Source organism: Biomphalaria glabrata, chromosome 6 (genome assembly GCF_947242115.1).
Source record: "Biomphalaria glabrata chromosome 6, xgBioGlab47.1, whole genome shotgun sequence".
Classification (NCBI taxonomy): Eukaryota; Metazoa; Mollusca; class Gastropoda; family Planorbidae; genus Biomphalaria; species Biomphalaria glabrata.
In genome coordinates, this window is record NC_074716.1 from 14,169,828 (window position 1) to 14,191,838 (window position 22,011).

The 22,011-nt window shown below is 33.4% G+C and overlaps 1 protein-coding gene and 1 non-coding gene across 4 annotated transcripts; both read left to right on the forward strand.

Moving 5' to 3' along the window:
* Nucleotides 1-94: 94 nt before the first annotated feature.
* LOC106052635 (transcriptional enhancer factor TEF-1-like) lies at nt 95-19,770 on the forward strand. Of its 3 annotated transcripts, none has more exons than XM_013208055.2 (12): nt 95-243; nt 2,832-3,068; nt 8,776-8,915; nt 9,793-9,969; nt 10,186-10,214; nt 10,339-10,495; nt 11,043-11,105; nt 11,213-11,320; nt 12,609-12,667; nt 13,786-13,867; nt 14,039-14,191; nt 15,533-19,770. In XM_013208055.2, the coding sequence occupies exons 2-12, from the start codon at nt 2,846-2,848 to the stop codon at nt 15,644-15,646; spliced, it is 1,305 nt and encodes a 434-aa protein (XP_013063509.1). In that variant the 5' UTR covers nt 95-243; nt 2,832-2,845; the 3' UTR covers nt 15,647-19,770. The 3 variants fall into 3 exon arrangements, with proteins under 3 accessions (XP_013063509.1, XP_013063510.1, XP_055889986.1); XM_013208056.2 differs by having other exon boundaries at nt 96-243; nt 8,776-8,909; XM_056034011.1 differs by lacking the exon at nt 95-243 and adding an exon at nt 395-557.
* Nucleotides 19,771-21,820: 2,050 nt separating this feature from the next.
* On the forward strand, nt 21,821-21,893 carry Trnak-cuu (transfer RNA lysine (anticodon CUU)). The gene has a single exon. It is a non-coding gene; the product is annotated as a tRNA-Lys (tRNA).
* Nucleotides 21,894-22,011: the final 118 nt, after the last annotated feature.

Below are 22,011 nucleotides of genomic sequence, written 5' to 3' on the forward strand. Positions count from 1 at the left end.
CGAGTCCACGATAAGTTAATCAAAATTAGCAGAATCGTTTAATTAAAATTTGTTTACAAACTACCGCAACTTTCTCATCACGCGTCCGGCTGACCCTTGCGCACATGAGATGCGCAGAACACGGCTACGTTGTCTGGATTCTTTGTGTCATACCTAGCATACCAGCAACGAAGTTCCAGAAGTCTTTTATTTTATACAATACATCGTCAAACTACCAAAAACACATTCTGGAGGTCTCCAAAGGTTGGTACTAAACTTTATATAACTTCCTTTAACTTAAAATTCGACTTAAATTCGCAAATATAACCATGGGAATGACAGCTATGCCTTCGCGCGGTTCGAATCTCTGAAATGCTTGTCATTCTTGAAGATCGAACTTCCGGATATCACACCTTGCTTTTCATAGGTGCTATGGACTGTTGAATATGCTCCTAGGGATGCTACTAACTTAATAGCTAATTAAATATTTGAGCGAGGATGCGTGAAATCATATTGAAATCAAAGTGTGACCTAGTTAGACTAAAAACGAAGGTGCTGAATATAGCTGCTGTGCACAGGTTAGTTTTCCGGTTTACAATAGTCTCAATAGAGTTCAAACGAACAGGACCACTCAAGAGTCAAGACTCACTGAACTCACTCTCAACTCTCACTGTCACTCAGACTCTTGAGTCAGTGATTGAGCTAATCATTCACATTGTCACATTATGATTATGATGATTAGATCTATGATTATCATTCTAGATCTAGATTCTAAATGCTGAATAATGTGAATTCTTTTTCTCACTAAGTCACTTCTAGATATCTAGATGATACTAGACCTAGATCTAGGACTAGAGATCTAAATCTTATGACATGTCATGATGAATAATTATGACAGAAGACAAGTCAGAATATCTGAATATGAATTATGATCATCTTTCTCAACCTAGAGATCTAGAGTCTAGATCTACATAGACTAGCCTGACTAGAGCTAGATTCTAGACTAGATGTAGATCTAGATCTACAATTCTACAAACTACAATGTCTACATACATACTTACCATAGACAGACTTTCATACTATTCTGAGTACTCATAGAGTCATACTCATAGAGTCCTTGATCTAGATCTAGAATTCTAGAATCTAGATGTAGGTCTACAGTGTAGTAATATAATGATAATAAATTAATAATTAATAGATCTAGATTTCTCTGTAGAATTATATAAATATATAGAGAGATCTATATCCGTTAATTATTAATTTATTATCATTATATGACTACTCTGTAGATAATCTATATATATATAGAAAGAGAGAGAGAGACGCCCTAGATGATTCATGTAATAATAATAATAAATCTAGACCTATAAACCTATAATAAATAGATTTTGGATCTATATATCTATATATTTATTTTAGTCATTATACAAGTTTCTAAACTATAATCTGAATCTGTCTAGATTACTCTAGATCTATATTTATATTAGATCTAATAATAGAGTTTATTATTTATATCATATATCTAGACTCCTCTTTCTAGATCTACAAGACTAGACTCTGTTATATATATCTCAGTATCTCTATCTAGTCTAGACCTAAACATATTATAGTTCTAGATTATTAAGATTCTAATCTAAATCCAGATCTAGACTATCGAACTGTGCTTTTCGTTTCCATGCCCAAACTCTTAGCTGTAATAAACATCATCTAGGTTCGGGATCTAGTCCTAATGTAGTTTTTAAAATCTGATGATGATTATAAATTATAACTAGACCTCTCTTTTCAATAGGGATCTATATACATGTAGTTCTGTTGTCGTATAGCTCTACATTTTTTTATATCTAGATCTAGTTATTAGAATAAAATTCTAATCACTATATATAATATATATATATATATATAATATGATCATTAAGATTATAACAATGTAGACTAATTCTTAAGTCTAGACCTAGATTCTAAGTCAATATGTTGAGTTTATACTTCCTAGACTGGCTAGATGGCCTAGAAATCTAAGATAAATTTAGTCATTCAGACTAGTGTATCTAGATCTAGTTGTTAGAACTAGATCTAGAATCAATTTTAATTAAAAAAAAGATTTAAAATTCATAACAATGTACCACTAAATAAGGTCTATAAATAGACTGTAATTAGCATCATACCGCTAGATTTGTATTAGATTTATTCAACATACAGATTTTGTAATTAATCTACTAATAAAAATATGCACTTTGCTCAGTTTACATTTTAGGGGCTGGTAAAACAAAATCCTAAAAATTTCAATAGTTTTTAACTGGACTGGTTTTTAACCTATAAATAAAATTAATACTGATAGAATTATTTTAACAGAAGGAAACTTAATTAATTTTTTCTTAATTAATTATTTGTTTTTTTTTTGTTTTCATATTGTTATCTACTTAATCTAAATGACTTGGACATTTGATACATTAATATGATGTATGCTACTACTACTTTTTCTATCAAAATAAATACTGGTTAAACTTATTGTTAGAAAAATAAGTATGTAAAATATTTTTTTTTATGTCATTCTGAAAGAGTAAGAATCTAATTAGAATCTAACTTTTTTAGATTAACTGTCATTTTAGCTGTCGTGTTTGTGTTTGTAATGTTATTACAGCGCCTTGAGCCTACACTTTTTTTGTTAACAGCGCTTTATAAATAAAATTATTATTATTGCTCAGTTTTATATTATGGAGTATGTGTGTTGACATATTTGGTCAAAGCTTTAAATAGCCTTAATAAGCAGTTCTCCACAGAAACTTGCCCAGATTTAGGGGGCTATAACTTTTTTCTTTCCTTGTTTTCAAAGCCATTTCCTTTCATATTTATAGGTTGCCGGTGAGGCATGTCATCCGCATGGAGTACCACTGCGGGTGAAAACCCTAATCCAGGGGCCCACGACTCTCTCAGTAACTGCAGTGATGGTAAGGGTAACTCTGGGGATGAGCTCTCTGATGCAGAGGGTGTGTGGAGCCCTGACATTGAGCAGAGCTTCCAGGAGGCCCTGGCGATATACCCACCTTGCGGAAGGCGAAAAATCATATTATCAGATGAAGGGAAAATGTATGGTAAGCAGTGTTTGCATTTTTTTTAACCATTTCTTTTCACTTAAGTAATTGAGTCAGATTAATTGTTGAGATATAAAGTACTAAAAAAACATTTTATGGGAATAGTCTAAATCCAGAATTAGAATTTTAGAAAGAATTTCTAAATTTTTATTTTTATATTAAACGAAGTAGCTGTTATTTTGAAGTAATTTTTAAAAGATTATATTTCTATTATTAAATATTAACAAAGCAAAATTTAACGAGTTTTATTTTATTAAATTGGTTTTATATTTAGACTACCTACATATATTTTTCTCAATAATCTCTATATGTATTGATATTTGATAACATTTATGGTTATGACCTTATCATGGCTGTAATGTAAACCACGAGTGCAAAATTGTATCTTATGTTGTTTATAAGTAAATGAACATTTAAATTCAAATTGAATGCATTCCTTAGTCCAAGGACACAACTTTTCAATGATAACAAACGTGTGTTAATGTTTTAAACATCACTTATCAAATGCTTACGTTTTGTGCAACATATTTCTCCCATTGTGCTGATGGTTCTTTTGATTCTCTTTGGTAATTATCCTAATTAAACATTATAGTCAAACTTTGTCACATCGAACACAGCTATTTCATAGTCATTGTTAATTGATGTAGCACGAGCTTTCACCTAACTACTTTTCTTTTAAGATATTTAAAACAATTTTAAATATATATTTTGAACCTCATAATGTAATTTGATTTGATAAGGTGTAATTAGAAAATCATATTATTGAAAATTGATTACTTTATTGATAGATTGCTCTGGCTTGTGATACTGTACATACACACAGCATAGCTCTATCATGTAAAAAAAAAAAAAGATTATTCTCAGCTTTAAAGTCTCTCCCAGCTTACTTCCAAGGGAAGAAGAAAACCATTAAGCATGAAGATCATCATTTATAATTATTCCCCAAATCATCAAAGTGCTAGTGAATATACTTTTTGATAGTTTGGTTAGCTACATGAAACCTGAAGCCATCAGTATTTCTCTTTTAGTAATTGGAAATCTTATTGGATCATTCTAAAACTCAAATGAAACACACACAAAAACTTTTAATTTAATCTAATTAAAGATGTTTTAAAATTTAGACACTAGATATGTTGATTGCAACATAATACAATAATTTCATTGTTATGAAGAAAAAAAAGTATTCAGCTTTGATAAAACTGTACAGTTAAATAATTGACAAATGTTGGTGCAGACAAATGTTGGAATGGCAGAGTGGATTCTGCTTGTACAATGGGGACTAAACTTTTAACAAACAAAATTCAAGATTATTTTACAATTATAAACCTAGACTTTAGAGTTGAAACACTCTTCTTTGTTTTATATGATTGAAATGAATACCTAAAATCAAAATTTGAAACCATACAACTTGAAGAGTGGGCTATCATTATGTAAATGTTGGACAAGTTTTGTGTTGAGAGCATGGTGTCATTTTCCATCTCTCAGCTTAACCTTTAGAGTTGAACCACTGAAGATACAAAAGAATCAAGGGGGCTAGAGTGTGACAGGGAGGGTGGGGTGTGCTTGGGGGCAGTGCAAACATAAAGGAGAATGGCTTACACTGTAGTGGTGCGGCTTGACGGGAGCTCTGGGAACCTTTCATCCCCTTTCCTTCTGCTCCCTCTTGTCAATACCTTGATTGTCACATTGGAAACATTCAAGGCCAGGCAGCAAAGGTAGATTCTTGCCACTAGCTCTGAACTGGCCTATTATGGTTTTTTTTTTACTTCGAGTCTTTACCTATGTATAGAAAGGGGGGGGGAGCGACAAAAATAAGTGCATGAGTTTTACATTTAGGTCGTCAGGTCAAGATGATTACTTCCACTGTGAAAGATTGACAATGACTAACCAGTTCAATACGAATATTTTATTACTTTCATGTGGAGTTTGATATATTTGAACAATCTGATTTTTTGATCAGAAATCACCACGTAAAGGCATTGTAGCATGTCAAGTCTTCAACTAACTTATGTCTGCTCTCTATCTCATAGATCTCATGTTCATGAGGATAGCAGCCTACATTGTCAAATGTCTTGTTTTGCCCTGTAGGGACAATAGAGATTTGTCTCATTGAGCCATTACAATAATTGTCAGTATAGTATGTAGATAGCGAATATACAAGCGAGTTCACGTTCTCACTAAAACAAAAAACAAACTCTATACAAGCGAGTTCACCTTCTCCGTAAAACAAAAAACAAACTCACACTTCATAGCTTTCAAGCAGTTGACTTTAAAAAGCAGTCAAATTGATGACTAAATGCAAACTGTTCACCTCACAACAAAACATGTTTTCACTATTTGCTACACACGCTACCTCTCTAGTGGTTTTGTTTGGTTTTTTTTTATGATATGGTGTTATTTGAAGATTTGAGTAGTGGGGGCAGACATTTGTTTTATTATTTTCACACCTGTTGAGTGGGGTAGTCGACAAGACGCACCCTTCATTTGAGCCCACTTTCTCCCGCCTCAATCACACAGCACCTGTTCAGTAGTGTCCAGACGGGAAGTGCTGATTGTTAGATCCTCTGAGGTCTGAAATGTCCGGTGGTCCCACAGATGGGAGGAACAGGTCAAGACGAACTTATCTTCTCGTCGTGACATGTCATTTTTGCTGACTTGATACGGCCTGACCTTGTCCACCGTCAGAGGGCAATAAAACCAATCATCACAAGTTTAGAAGCGGGCGGGCACGTTCGTTTTGAAATTTGTTTTTAGAGCTTTACGAGTTTGAATGTACATGCCATTCGTTTAGTAAAAACGTTTGTTCTGTGGATTATTTCAGTATTAATACTCGTTATAGCGCATTTATACAAATTCAAGTTGGCACTGTTTGTTTTTTACCTGTTGGGGGGGGGGGGGGAGCAAAGCTCCTAAATTTTGGAACTTATAATTGTCCATTGCCTCCTCCCCCCCCCCTTTTTCATCCCTTTCTCCTTTTACACACGTGCTTTGTGTGGAAGTTGTGTCACTGTCACAAGGCTACAATAAAAACAGTTCCGTTTTAGTGTTAAAACTCTCTGGTACTCATGGGGATACAATGAACTTTCTTACTGCACTAGCTAATGCTATCTGTAAGACCAACTACTTCATCGATGTTATGCTACAAGGGAGATTCACACACCTGCCCGTGTAGTCTTCGGGTTTAACAAAAAAAAAAAAGCCGTTTAAACGTTTCACCAACATAAGTCTACACTGTGTTTATCCAACTGATTTTCAAACACAGTTTAAAGGTGAAATGGCATACGCTGAGACGCGACCTCGTGCCGTAAACACTATGTCTGCCAATCACCGATAGCGTTTGTGGAAGCACATTTAACAATAGGGGTCCATTGTGTGAAGGCTAAGCTACGGGTTGTTTCTCGGTTGTTTGTGAGGTGACTATCTGGGTTTGAAGTACTCTGGACGTGATAGGTGTGCTAAGCAAATAAGACCCACGTCCACTCTAGTCCTAGCAACAATGACGGGCCGGGAGTCAAATTATCAGGTGTCTTGAAGCAACGCCTTTATAGGTTTATGCTAAGATTTCCACTTGAGGGTTATTGAAGGCCAACTTTTTTTTGTCATCTCAATTGATAGCGTTTTGTTTTTTTATAAACTCTCCCCTTCCCCAGCCGTACACCACAAGGGAGCGATAGTACAGCAGTGAATCAAATCTTTGTTCAAAACAAGCGATGGGTTCTGATTAGTGAAGTTTTTTTAAATTTTAGACATGAACTAATAACGATTATGGGGTGTAAAGTACGCTTGAACTTGGCTTGGCTACCTATGAAGGGGGGCTCGAGCAGAGTTGTATTTACTGAGCGCCTAAAGTCAGCACGGAAAACCTTCTCCCAGATACCCCTTCTCCCCCAGTGGTCCACAAATGAGATCTCTGAGCATGCTATAAGGATGAAAGTAGCGCTATGTATACGCTATAATTTATTTATTTAAATTCAGATTTGTGGTTGGTGGGTTGACATAGCTTCTTGTGTTTGAGTCAAGTCTGACACACGCTATTTATTGTGTAGATCATCAACTAGAGATTGGCTTCATATTTTATGTTAAGCTGAGCAAATGTTGACAGTGAAATGGATGTACCTATGACGGGCTCTCTGACAGTAGGAACAATGGCTTTAGGCCTAGCGGAAATCATTCTTAAGAAAAATGTATCGCGACACCCCCCCCCCCCCCCCAAACGTACAACACTAATTTGCTCTATTTGCTTTAGGAACTAGTGATAGATCTAGCATTAGTGCTGAATGGCTACTTTATGAGTGTGCTGTTATCACTGAACATACATCGAGTAGATATTGGCCTCTATCCTGCTAATGTTTAATATCGTAATCAAGGTGTGTTTCATTTGTATTTAGATTGTTCAAAGTCAACTTCTCGCCTGTCCATCTAGTAGGCATACATTATCATTCTCCCGGCTTACGTCACTTTTTGGCGGCATACGTTGTCTGTATTTTCCCATGCAGATTTTTCTTCTCTTCTAGATCTAGATCCTTTATTTCAAGCCAAGTGAACCTAGCCTGGCTCTGTTTGTTTCAATTTGTCAATGCAAACCAATCATTTGTAGGTTAAAAGGAGCCTTTTTTTTCCCCCCACTCAAAGTAAACCGGATATTACGCAAACTTAGAATGAGTCACTTATCTCTCTTAGCGCCTTAACCTATTTAGAGTGGAAGAGTGGGGGAAAGCATAAAGTAGTGTGTGTGTGTGTGGTTTTTTCCCTTGTCTGCCATTCGTACAGGTAGGCTTGGCTTGCTACAACTAGCCTAGATCTAGATCTAGTTTGACACTGGGTGAAAAGGAAGTTAGCAGCCAGAAATTTATATCCCACCCCCTTCTTTTTTTTCCCCACGTTATAATTGAGACATCATCTTCCCATCTATTTAGTGATTAAACACAGCTTTTTATCAGCTTTTTTTTTAACAACTGGAAACTTGTTTGAAAAGAATCCCTTGTACTTTTTAAAGTTGTTGTTTACATTCTATAAATAAAACAAAATCTGATCCCAGCATCTGGCAGTAGGCTTGGCAAGGCCTGTGTTGCTGTTGAAATGAAAGATGTGTTGGGTCATGCTGACATAATGACTAGACTCTATAACCATTTTGCTTTCATTTCATTCTTGCACTGATCCTCTGAATGAATTGCTTTTAGGGTATCAGTTACTTAGCTTAGAAATAGTAACCTATTCAAAATAGGTTTGTTTACAAATCTTGATGGTACACACAGAGGTTGGATGTTGGTTCCAAAAGGTAGAATAGTAGAATTGTACACCTCCCCTCCCCTGGTACACATGAACCAGGACCTGTAAAGCTGTTAGCTGCAAATGTTTAAATTTTGTATTAACACATACAGTTTTATATGTTTCTTTGAGTAATAATGATGATGTGTAAACCTTAGGACAAAGTTTTCAGTCATCTATTGAAATTGATAACACAGCTGACATTGTTGATTTTTAAAAGAAATGAAAGTTGATAGTTTTACTGGTTGGCGCTGAGCTTTTGGCAAAGGAGCAAAGTTGTTTTGTGTTTTAAACTTGAAGAAATAAATAAACAAATTTTCTTTCACTTTTTTCTTGTGTGAGTCAAATTTTGTTGTCTACATTCCTTGAACCTGTGCATACACAGTTCAATTACTGTTTAGTATTGTGTCACTGTCAGTAAATTTTTTCTATAATTCAGGTCGAAATGAGTTGATAGCGCGTTACATAAAGCTGCGCACTGGTAAGACAAGGACACGTAAGCAAGTATCCAGCCACATACAAGTATTAGCTCGCAGGAAAGCTAAAGAAATCCAGGCCCAACTCAAGGTCACAGTAAGTGTGAGTGATACTAATTCTGTTTTAGTTTCTTCAGCTTTTTTTGTTTGTTTTGTTTTTTACTGGCTTTGGCGTCTCACGTTCCATTATAGTCATTAGCCCAATAAGTCCTATTGCAATAGGATAAACTGTTTATGGTAGAGGCCTTATAATGTGCAATGCGATAGCAAGTTACCAACCTTTTCTTAAACTTTCATATAAGGAGAGCTAGCTCATCACGTCTCATTTCTAACGTGACGAGTATCTTGGTGACATGCACTATTTACATTAGATTTTTACCAAATATTTAAATTTTTACTACCTTTACTATTTTAACTGAATAGACCTTGATTTTAATGATATGACTGTATAGAATCTGGCCCTTGTTGTTTAGAGAGAGAGGGATCCTTAGGGGACTGCAGGCACGACATGGCCTAAATTGTGCCGATGTGCCTCAAATCAAAAATCAAATCAATCTTGGTGACTCTTTTATGGTGAAAACTGGATGTCTATAGATCATCACATTGTTTTTCTAAAAAAAAAATTTTGTTTTGTTCTAAAAGTATTGAAAGTTTCGGTCAGAGTGTTACAAGATCATCTCTCCTCATCGAGAAGTACATGGAAGTCTAATTTTACAGTAGTTACGCTGAGGTTGTCAATTGTCAAACTAAATTTCCACTTGATTGGATCAATAAAAAATATCTTATCTATCTTGTCTTATTTTTCCATTTGTTGTCTTTTTTTTTTTTAAATTTTTTTATATAATTTTTTTACTAATTTGTTTTTCTTCTATATATTGGTAGAAAAAAATGCATTAGGTTTTAATTCTATTCTTACTTTCTTTTTTACCATACCAACAGAGTAATTTAATGTTTAATGTCTGTTTTGTAAATTTCTGTAGACCAACTTACAAGATCAAGCTGCAAGGGATAAGGCACTCCAACAGATGGCCTCCATGTCCTCAGCTCAAATTGTCTCAGCCTCAGCAATACATAACAAAGCACTGGCTGGAAGTTTAGGTCTCCCACCAAACATGGCCAGTGGCCCTGTCAGGCCACCATATACAAGTACACCTGCTGTAAGGGCTCATTGTTATTGCAAAGTTTTTGTTTGTTTTTTTATTTACCTGTGTAGTGAAAAAGAAAAGAGCAATAATAAGTTTCTTGTTTGCTATTCTTTACTTATAAGTTTTACATTGATCATATAATCTTATTCACTTTGAGCAATTAATTTTTTTTTTCTGTTGTGATCAATTATGTAGTTCTTACTGCTTTTTCCTTTTTTTTCCCCACAGATATGGCAGCCAGGTCTTTCACAGGGAGAGTAAGTGAAATTAGTCAACGCTTTATTAGTTCATCTATGTAGTACATAATGTCAATCACATTCCCCTTTTTTTTTCTTTATAATATGACTGTTCTAATCTTTCTTTTTTATTAAATTTGTTTAGTGTCAAGCCATTTGTTCATGGTTATGGGTTTGAATCAAAACTTCCGTCCATATCTGGTGAGATGGCACCACCATGGCAGGGTAGATCCATTGCTGGTCCAAAACTCAGGCTTGTGGAATTCTCAGCCTTCTTAGAGCAACAAAGAGATCCAGATTCAGTGAGTGATTTATTCCTTGGCTAAAATGATCTTATCTTGACATGTCATTTGCAATTATTCAACAAAAGTTGTGAATCTTACAGTACCAGGTGAACTTGAAAATTAAGCTAACACTCCTGTATGTTGTAGGCTAATAGTGATACTAAACTTTCAGGTGAACATGAACAATCATGTTGTACATTTCACTTATACAATAGAGTCCAGGTTTACAGGAAGAGTAATGTTTCCTTCACTCATTTTGTTTCAAAATCCAATTAAACATGACAATAATGATGTTTTTAGCATTACTCTCATAGAGCTAAGTAGGAAAGAAACATTTTGATCATTTCACCAAATTCACAAAACATAGCAAGATGTTCATTTGTACTACTTAAGTTTAAAATCTTTTTCAGAAATAATTTGATTTGGTCGCATAACTTATTTGGCGTACATAAGTTTTATGTTGACACATTAAACTTTTAATCTTCTCATCTACATAATGTTTTCCTAATTCATTTAACCAAAATATTGTTTACCACAGTAGTTTTACCTTTTTTTTTTTTTTCAGTACCAAAAGCATTTATTTGTGCATATAGGATCAACTGCAACATACAACGACCCAATGTTGGAAGTGAGTTTTTTTTTTGTTTTGTTTTTTAAACTTTGGAACTACAATTGTAGCTATGAAGTAGATGGTTCAAAGTACACCACATTGTATTCTTCTGTTCATTATTTCAGGCAATAGACATCAGACAAATCTATGACAAATTTCCTGAGAAAAAAGGTGGCTTGAAAGAACTCTATGATAAAGGACCATCATCTGCTTTCTTTTTAGTCAAATTTTGGGTGAGTTTGGATGAAGGTCTTGTTGATGTGTTGGTAGTGATTAGTTCTATCCAACAAACAAGAAATATTTCTATTAATTTAGTGCTGAGGGCTCAGTGATTCTCTAAATAATTTCAGTTTAAGAAAATCTGTTTAGTCTTCCACTAATGTTTTTCTCAGAACACATTCTTTGAAGATCCCCAGCTCTTAAAGTGTAGTGCAGTGATGCCCAAGATCTGACCTGCGGGCCAGAACCAACCCGCAATGTGGCTTCATCTGGCCCGCCGAAATATCAATTTAAAAAATCCCTCCCCCTTTTTTTAAAAAAAAAATAATAAAAAGTTTGAAAAATGTTTCTTTACCTATGTTAGGGCCCTGACTTTTCACTGATGGATTGGTACCATGACATTTAAAATTTGTATGTTTATGAAATGGGAGAGCCGAAGAAAGTACAAGTGGTCTCTGAATTTAGAATCTATCAGGAAAAGTGAACAGATTTTTAGTTTTTGGTGGAACATGATAATAAGCCAACATATTTGTTTTGTAAAGTGTGGCTGTTATAAAGCACAACAACATATAAATGGATTATAAAACATTCTTAGTTCGAGACACGAATTAAAAATTATTAAACTATGCCTGAAGGCTTGATGGGAATATTTAACAGCAAGTGACAATAAAGTTAGTCGTTGGTAAAGCAATCTACAAGGTTGCTCACATTTTAAGTAGAGTATTGAAGCCAATTTCTGGCGTGTAAAAAAAAAAAGACGAACCTATAATGTCCTATTAATTAATGTAATCACTAGATCCACAAGTTTCTAATAAATTTATTTCTGGTCAATTTCGTTATGTTTTGTACATTTATGGTCATGTGGCCCGCGACTCGAGTCCTGTAAATTAAAATGGCCTGCAAGTTCAATTAAGTTGGGCATCACTGGTGTAGTGAAACATTCTATATTATAATTCTTGTAACTTTAACAAATATTTTCTTTGTTAAAAAAAAAAAAAGAGGGTAGTTCACTCAAGTAGTTTTAAACAGTATAATGTACAATTCAAAACTTTGCATGGAATATCATTGAAACAGCCCTTAATCTGTTACTTAGGTTTAGAAAGTTTGTAAGAAAATGTTAACTTTCTGAAGAAGAAAGTATTTCCATTGAAATATTCCAAATTCTTTTGTCATAGTTCAGAAAGTTTTTAAGAGAACCTTAACTTTTCAAAGAAAGAAGAAAATTACTACAAGCGGGTTTTGATGTGTTCATTGTGTAATAATAATAATAAGCTGACATAGTAATATTTTGTTTGTCTTTAGGCTGATATTAACACAAATCTCACAGATGAAAATGGTGCATTTTATGGTGTGACTAGCCAGTGAGTGTCTTTATCTCATCAATCATTATTAAAGCCTTTCACTTAAGCTTTTAGTCGTATTTGGCATTTTTAGACTTGTTACAATTCAATAGCTATTAGCTGTTTCTTTACTAAATAATATGTTTTGTCTTAAAATAATCAGATTTTTCTTAGCATTTATTGCTTGCAAGTCATCTTATACTTTTTTTATTACAAATAATTCCATTGCAACTTTATGGTTTGTATGATTTTAAAAAGTGAAGCTGATGTTGATTTTCCTTGTCTCCTACTTGGAATGACTTTGTGTTGCCAACAATTTTAAAATCCTTATTGATGCCAGAGAAAATTACACTGTCTTTGGATTATTTAGTTAGGTCTTTTCTTTAGAAGTCTGTTAAAATAGTGTCTTCCTTAATCTCTCACTCATAATCCTAAGTGCTTTAATTAAACTCAAATTTCTGTTGGTAACTAGAATGATTCCTCCTGTCTGTAGAGACCACTGATAATCCTAAAGAGTTTCCTCTTTAGGGAGCATTACATTCTCCTCCTTGCCTTCATGATCCCAAAGAATGCTAGACATATTTATTTTGCACTAATTCATGTGAAGGAGGTGTCAGAATAAAAAACATGTTTTGTGAATTTTTTAAACGTTAAGCTTAACACATCTTATCAGCATGACCCCTATTCAAGTTTAAATGATTTACTAGGCTGAGGAGCCCTATCTACCCAATATGCTTCATATTGGTTTATTAATAGGTCTGTCGACTCCAATGAATAGATGTAACTATTTGTTTTCTTGCCATGTTTACAGTAGGCAGAGCTATGCATCAAAGTTTCAGATAAATACAATGTGACTATCATTCCTCTAATCCTTCTTACTACTCTTAAGTATTTAAGATTTGTATCTCCTAATTGTTGAAACAGAAACAGATCTAGTTAGAATTATTGTATTGTTGTTAATCAATTACGAAAAAAAACTTTGCCAAATCCTTCATATTTAATATTCAAAATCATTTTTAGTAGAAGATAGCTTTACTCAGTCAACTGAGCCCAAAGACTTGCATGTTATTTGTTTTTTTTTGTTGTTTTTTTTTCAAAAATCTAATTGCAATTTTTTGTATTTTTTTTTACCAATTCAGGTATGAAAACAATGACAATTTAACTATTCAAGTATCCACTAAAGTTTGTTCCTTTGGAAAACAAGTTGTAGAGAAAGTAGAAGTAAGTTTGCAATGATTGGCTCATTTCTAGTTAGTTAGTACGTGGGGGGGGGGGGGGTTCTATAGAACTACAAACGCCAGAGTGATGAATTAAAAATGTAAAAATTTTAATAGAGTGTCTGCATTGACATATGACAAATGTTAAATTCATATTATCTCCTCCTCGTTATAGACAGAATATGCAAGAGTAGAAAATGGCAGGTATATCTACAGAATACATCGGTCTCCCATGTGTGAGTACATGATCAACTTTATACACAAACTGAAACACTTGCCGGAGAAGTACATGATGAACAGTGTGCTAGAAAACTTTACAATATTACAGGTACGCTGCTTTTTGAGACATTTAATGTTCTGGTCTGTTGCTGTAAACCAGGGAGGGTTTCCTTAACTTGGTTATTTAACTAAATATAAAAATATAAGACTTAATGACTTATTTTGGATCCTTGAATTGAACATCATCTTTATATCAAACAATTTATCTGTGAGCTGTATCTGTGATGCTTGTGTCTGCACTTTCACTTAGTTGCAATATAAAAGGAAATCCTGTTTCACAGAAAATAGTTTGTAGAAAGCTGAAGTAGAACAACTCAGCTTGTTTAGAAATAGCAAAGAACTCTTTCAACTAACTTTCCCAGAATTTATTTGAAGGCTTATTCGTGTTTTTTTTGTTTTTTTTTTATATAAAGAGTCACATTTTCAGTCAATTATGCTTAAACCTACTGGTTTAGCTGTCAATGTCAATGGATTATGAATCCAAGAATACTCTTTAGAAGTTTTGGAAAAATATCGCAAAATAGTTTATTTTAAGCTGCTTAGATCCAGGTTTTTTAGAAATTCTTTATAAACTTGTACGTTAAAATTTAATTCATTTAAACATTCATGCATCATCATCTGTTATTGTGTTCCTCATGGAACATAGGGCCTCAGTAAAACACATCACTCGCCACAGTGTCTTGCTAATAGCTTCCCAGCTCTTTCCTGTCCTCTAAGCTTCATCTAGTAAACTTTGTCACCATATATTTGGTCTTTCTATGCGTCTTGTGCCCTTGGGATTCCAATCTAAAGCTTGCCTAGCTCTGTGTTATTTGTATCTTTTCTTAGGGTGTGACCAATCCATCTCCACTTTCTTTCTAAGATCTCTACATGTCGCTGTCTGTCTCCCAAAGCTTTCTACTTTGTAAACATGCATGTAAATTATAAAATTCAACATCCAGTATCTAAAATAAAATTATTTAATTGAAAGATGCAATTTTGATCCTTGTATTAAAAATTTTAATGTTTTATAAATAAAATAACTTCATTGCTTCAAGCTGGCTGGATGTACTTCTGATACAGCTGAACATGAGAGCTGATGGGTTAGATACTTAGAAAATAAAGTTAAATCACGAGACAATCTGAATTCATGATGTATGCCTCCTAGGACACCTTCTTTTCATCTGGACATTCCTTGGGGCACAGTGTCTTTGTACCATATATACAAGTTAACTATATCCCATACACTGCTAATTGATCAAATAATTTCAAGCTTTCAAACTCACATTATTTTTTTTGAAGTTGAAAAAAAATATTTTAATTTATTAGAAGTGTAAAAACCTTTTTAAAAATGTATGCATTCACCAAATACATGCATATTAATTTCATGTGTTTATGTGTTAATTCTCAGGTTGTCACAAATCGAGATACTCAAGAAACACTACTTTGTATAGCATTTGTTTTTGAAGTTTCAACTAGTGAGCATGGGGCACAGCATCACATCTACAAGTTGGTCAAAGACTGAGTGACTTGTAGAAAGCTTTTGTTTTGTCTTGGGAGAAAAAACTGCTAACATATTTCTTTTTACGTCCTGTGATTCTGTATGCTAAAGTTATATATACTAAAACAATACTTGATTGTGAAATAGCCTCAACATTATATGTTGACATTATGGTTGAGTGAGATATTTCTCTTGTATACATGTAGATGATATGAAACCATGTTGTTTGTTATTCTCATTGTATCCAAAACTCAAATCATTTGTAAATTGTTTCATTCAAGGGAAGTTTTAAAATGTTTTTGCATGTTCACACTTTTATATTAATCTTAATATACTTATTTTATGGGGGGGGGGGGGGGGAGTGCGAGCGCTGGCATGTGCAAAATAGTCATCATACAATATCTTTTTTGGTTCAGTTTTGTTTATGTTTTTTTTTTTTTGTGTTCATGCTATACATTAGACTAACATGTGGTCTTTACCCTTAGCTCATTTTGTAGAGTTAATGCTAACTAACGTGATGTATTATAATTATAATCTACTTTATCCAGATTTTTTTTGGTTTTAATTTATGCATTATTTTCAATGTTTTTAAAGGTACATTTTTTAACAACATAGTCCTGGTGGTTTTTTTTTTTGTTAAAATCTCACACTTACAGTAGTTTAACACTGAGAAATAGGTTAAGACTATTTAGTAAAAGGTAAATACCATGTGACACCTACCATTTATCAAAGGTTGTGTTGTGTCTTGTTTAAATACAAAGTACTTAAGCCTGTTAATTAATTTTTTTTTTCTTACATTGGTAAAATTGAAGCAAAGTCTGCCTTTGAGGCATAGAGGTTCAAAAGGAAGGCATGTGAAGTCAATTTCATAGATCAGGCTTGTAAAGTTCCCCAGTTTTGCTGGTGTTATGAGGACTGTCCAGAATTAAACTCAGCCATTACATTATATTGTAAGAAATGTAACATATCATCAGATTAACTCTCATAATAGTTTAGTTCTCAGCTTCCTGGATCCACTACTCACTGAAGACAAAAAATCATTTTATTTGTATTGCAATAAATATAAGCCAGTCTAGGACTCAGTGATGCATATGACATTCTTGCACGACTCCTTGTTGTACTGACATGTTTTCACATCTATTTCTATATATTCCTGTGCCTTGAAAGAAAACAAAATCTGCTTTTCACAATTTTTTTTTTATCTATCTGTATTTTAACTATTTCACAAAGAGCAATTATTTTATTTTGTTCAAGGCAATGCTACATTTTTAATGACTATTTAGCATTAAAACTTATGCAAATTCTAAATAATTTTTAAAATTTTAACTCTTTATTTGGGTGTACAGATTGTTTTTTATAGAAATCGTTATCCTTATAGACTAAAATGGCTTAAAAAATATTTATATGAATACATTCAGGAATAAGTTTGTATTGTTTTGAGCTTCCGTATTGTCTAACTTTAAAACCAAAGACATGTCCAGTATATACTATAGAGTCAGCATCTTCTTCAAATGATTCCAGTTTCTTATTGTTAATGTTAACAGCTGTTCTACTTTACAGCATTTTTTTCAAAGTGGAAACATTTTGTAGAATTCTCTCAATTAAACATTCAATAGCTGTTGTGAGGATTTGTATTAAAGGAATATTGGGCAACTTTGCTTACTGACAATCTCACATGACTCACTTGTTTTGAAGATATAATGCTGTGGGTATTGAAATATGTAGTCACACTAACTCAAGTAACTATGTAGCATTTGTGCAGAGTACAAAATGGGTGGTATTATAAATTGATAGATTTTATGATTTTTCTTTTTTGTAAATTGTTTAATATTTGAGATGTTTTGAAACAAAGTTCTAAGAACAAACTAAGCCTTTTGAACTCAATTGATGCTAATTATTGACTTCTAGACCAACATGTGTTATAGTAGGTACAGGTCAGTGAGTTCAGTATTACATTTCTCAGTTGACCTACTGTTCAATCCTGAAATGACCAATAGATCAGGTTGAAGACACCAAGCTACATGGATTCTACTGCACACTAAGTAGCTAGAGCTGAATGTATGTAAGATAAACCTTGTCTTTTTTTTTAAAACAAGTATTGCCGTCCACAATCAAGTGCAGTTACATCCTTGTTAAGGTTGTGTTTTATTTCCAGGAACTAGTTTTTGTCTTGGGATTACATTCAAGTAATAACACCATTAGCAATCATACTCTCTCTATATATGTCTTACCATTTGAAGCTGCTGACTGGGACAGACTTTGTGCATTGTGTTTCAGTTTTTTTCTATTTTAACCCTTCCTGTTATTTTTATGGTCAGTGACAATTTTTTAATGGACTATTTTTGCAGAAGATTTTAAGTTGTTGTTTATCTTATATAAAAATGTTTTTTTTTTGTGAAATATTACAATGTTAAAAATTTATTGTGATTATGTATTGCAAAAAGGTTGTTTAAGTGAATGTGAGAAATCTCATATTTTATATAAATATATATATATACATATATACATAAATATATATACAAACATTTATATTCTATAAGTATATTAAATGTTATCTCATGTTATATTGTGCTACTAGAATTGTGTGTTAATTAATGTTGTATTTTGTTGTTATTTTGGTGATAAGTGATTTTGTTTATTTTCTTATATGTTGATTCATTTCATTCATTGATCCAAATTTTACCATTGACAATTCATAACCTAGTGCCTTTTGTCATTGGATTACCCTGATAAAAATGTTGTATTAGTCTTTTAAAAAAAAACTGTTTTTGAGCTGGAACAAAATCTCAGGAGCATGTTCATTATGCAGTTCATCATAGACTAGTAAAACAGCATTAACCTGAGAGTTCTAGGCAACCAAAGGAAGGGCTCCAATGCATTCAATATTGCTTGCTATAGACAGTTTTGTCTGAAATTTCATCAGTGAATGTTTGAACAATTTCTGTATTAAGTATGAAACTATTGTTTTAGAAACAAATGACTAGTTTTTTCTTATTAAGCCCAAGGCCTTGTTTACATTTGAAAACGTTTCATTCTTTCTTATGTTTAATCCTATTTCCCTGAGCATCACTATGCAACAGTTTCACAAAACCATTGTCTGTTTGTATTCATAACTTGTACAGTCTAGAGATCCATTTAAAAAAAGATTGGGGGAGATCAAAATTTGGTCATCCCTTTATTGTGTGTGTGAGTGTCTACCCACGTATATATCAGCTTCGTGTCCTACTCATGTAAATAAAAGCCTGTACAGTTGTATGAGTTAACAAAATGATTGTGTAGATATATTCATGCTTTAACATGGTCCTGCTTTTCAACACAGTGTTGGCATGCTAAAAGGGAGAAAACAAGTCTCTTTCTATTGGACAGATAACTTTTGGATTTCATTTACCCACCACCTCTTGTCTTTTCTTTTTGTTTTTGTTTATATATATCTAGTTCTGAACCATTTGGTCTTGAATGTATGACACATAGATTTCTTCTGCCATTGAAGAGTCAGTGACATGTTGTGCTTTAATTTGTTTTTTGTTCCAACAGAAGTGATGGATTTGTTAGACTCGCTCTATCAAGTGTCCATACCATTGGTTTTGTTGACAGGTCAATGGTATCTTACAATCTTTCTCCAAAGCAATCTCTCTGTTGGTTCTGTCTGCTCCCTGTGGCCATCCCAGTGTCCATGAGTGTTTTCAAACAAAAGTCGAAATAAGGTTTGGGCATTAGAACTTAGCACTGAAACATTGAATGTGTTCACTCTTTTCCCTTTCCTTTGTGTTAATTGCTGATTTCGCTTTGTGTGTAGCTTCTAGTGTGACTAGTACCACCCGCTGACATTGATCTGATTGCTTGGTAATAGTCAACAAATCGTCAGCTCTCCAGGTCCAGAAATTAGCTTCTTCATGTTTATGACCATCTCAGCATTGAGTCATTAAGTCTTGATTTGTATGTTTCAATAACAAGAAATGATCATGTTTTACTTTGGAATAGAGACATTTGAAAACAGTTTTTCTTTCAGTTTCTTTTGAAAACAATGATATAGTGTTTGTTGTTTTTAATCACAAATTGTATCATTAGTGTAAATGAACAGTACTTCTCATGAATATTGAATGGATACAACAAAGAATAATGACGATTAAAAGTATTGCTATAACGATTATGTTTGTTGTATTGATTTTTCTTAGATTTGAAGCTAGGTCGCTTGCGCTCAATGATCCTCATTATATAAACATTTCTACCCTTGACCCTAGGTAACATCTCCATTTACTAAGTAAATGCTATTTTATATTAAGAACACAAAAGCTGTCTGAATAGTCGAACCTTACAACCCCCATCAAGTTTTTAATAGATATGAAGCGAAGAGGAGATAAGCAATGCCAAACTCGTTAACTTGGCAAAAATAGTTTCATTTAACAATTTGATATAGTCCATTGAATCACAAAATATACAAACACTACTTTTTTTTAATTCATCGCATTGGTTCGTATCCGTATTAATTCTATTAGCCTTCGTTTCGTTACATGATAAGCGTTCTACTTTATCTTCAGCCGCTATAGCAAACAAGTGTTTTAGTAACATCGAGTCAACAAAAACAAAAGTTATGTATCCATAACTTTACAGAAAATAAATGTATATAGAAGGAAAGGTAGGCCTACATGAGATAATAAATATCGAATGATAGATAAATATGGGATTATCAGAGATAGGAATACCTAAGGATACATAAAAATGGAATTATCAGAGATAGGAATACCTAAGGGCACATAAAAATAGGATTATCAGAGAAAAGAATACCTAAAGACACATAAATATGGGATAAGTAGTGGGAAATAGACAAAAATTGACCTTAAACCATCAGTAAAGTCTAGAAAAATTACTTCTTAATAACATGCATTCATATAGGGTTACTGTAATAGGCTTACCACCAACTTAAGTATAACTCACTACAATAGCCTACTATAAAACCAATTCACAATAATAGGATAGCTGCCTGATCCTGCGGTTTGCGCGCTGGACAGTCTTCTGGACTTCTCGATGGTCCCTGGTTCATACCCTGCTCGCGGCCATCACCTGTCGTCCTGCGGGAGGTATAGACTAGGAAGTAAAGAGTTTCTGAAGCTCAGAAATGCTGAAAAACACTTGGCACCCCAGGGCTTCATCAAGGACAACTGTGAGTGAGCTTAAGGTGCTCCCCAAAACATCTTATCTAACCAGTTCGGTGGCAAATGTAACGACTTTTAAAAATAGAATCAAAAACCATTTTTTTAGTGCAATCATCAATTAACTTAGCTTACAGTTTTATTTATCATCAAAAAAAAAACAGAATAAACTATATTTGTTAGTTTTCTAAAAAATATTTTCTTGACTTGGGGGGAGGGGGGGGGAAATAACACCCAGAGCTTACCGCACCTGGTGACACCTACCCTAGTGACGCCACTGCATATAAGAATTTGATTATTATCATCAAAAAGAAACAGAATAAACTATATTTGTTAGTTTTCTAAAAATATTTTCTTGACTTGGAGGGGAAATAACACCCAGAGCTTACCGCACCTGGTGACACCTACCCTAGTGACGCCACTGCATATGAATTTGATTATTGGTCCGGATTATCCTTCAAGAAAACGAAGAGGGAATTGAAAATAAGGAAATCAAATAGATATTATTTTACCTCAAGTGTATTATAGACTCTACAAATTATTTTCACTAGCTTTTTCTCGTGTTCTTCTGGAAGTGAAGAAACAGAAGGAACCTGATCTAATAGAGTGGGTTAAGTTATCTACCGTGGCTTGCCTTAGTACAGGTGAAGTTATTCGTTACACCATATAATGCTTCTCAATTAATATGACTTGACATAGCATTAAACTAATAAAGTAGGCCCTTATATAATAGGCATATTCATGATTGGCTTTAGAAATTATACCATTTTGATACTGGCATAGGGAGAACAATCCATATGTTCTTTGAAACTTAAGCCTTTTTGTTAAATATTATTATTTCCCCTGATTTTTTTTTTTTTTTAAAGGGGGAAAAGAGTGCGGCCAATTTTTAAAAATATATGAACATGACTTTAAAGATATTAGATTAGAAAATAAATGTATTAGTATTAATGTTTAGAGACAAAACTTTTAATAAAATAAAATAGTAATAGACCTGATTATAAGTGAATTTAACAATATAATATTTTATTTTCAAAATTAGATACCTGCCCGGCTAGCTCAGTCGGTAGAGCATGAGACTCTTAATCTCAGGGTCGTGGGTTCGAGCCCCACGTTGGGCGTAATTTTTTTTATATTCTTTAAGTTTTTTTTTTCTTTTTAGTAGTTCTTTTTAAATTAATATTAGCAATCAACACCGGCTAAACTCGTTTTTTTTTGTTTTTTTTCCCTGAGTATACA

Excerpts from the sequence above, each read along its gene's own strand:
- LOC106052635 (XM_013208055.2), top strand. The coding sequence starts at position 2,846 with ATGTCATCCGCATGGAGTACCACTGCGGGTGAAAACCCTAATCCAGGG. Across the intron at positions 9,970-10,185 it reads CATATACAAGTACACCTGCT|ATATGGCAGCCAGGTCTTTC; the intron begins GTAAGGGCTCAT and ends TTTTCCCCACAG. Across the intron at positions 12,668-13,785 it reads TTTTATGGTGTGACTAGCCA|GTATGAAAACAATGACAATT; the intron begins GTGAGTGTCTTT and ends TTACCAATTCAG.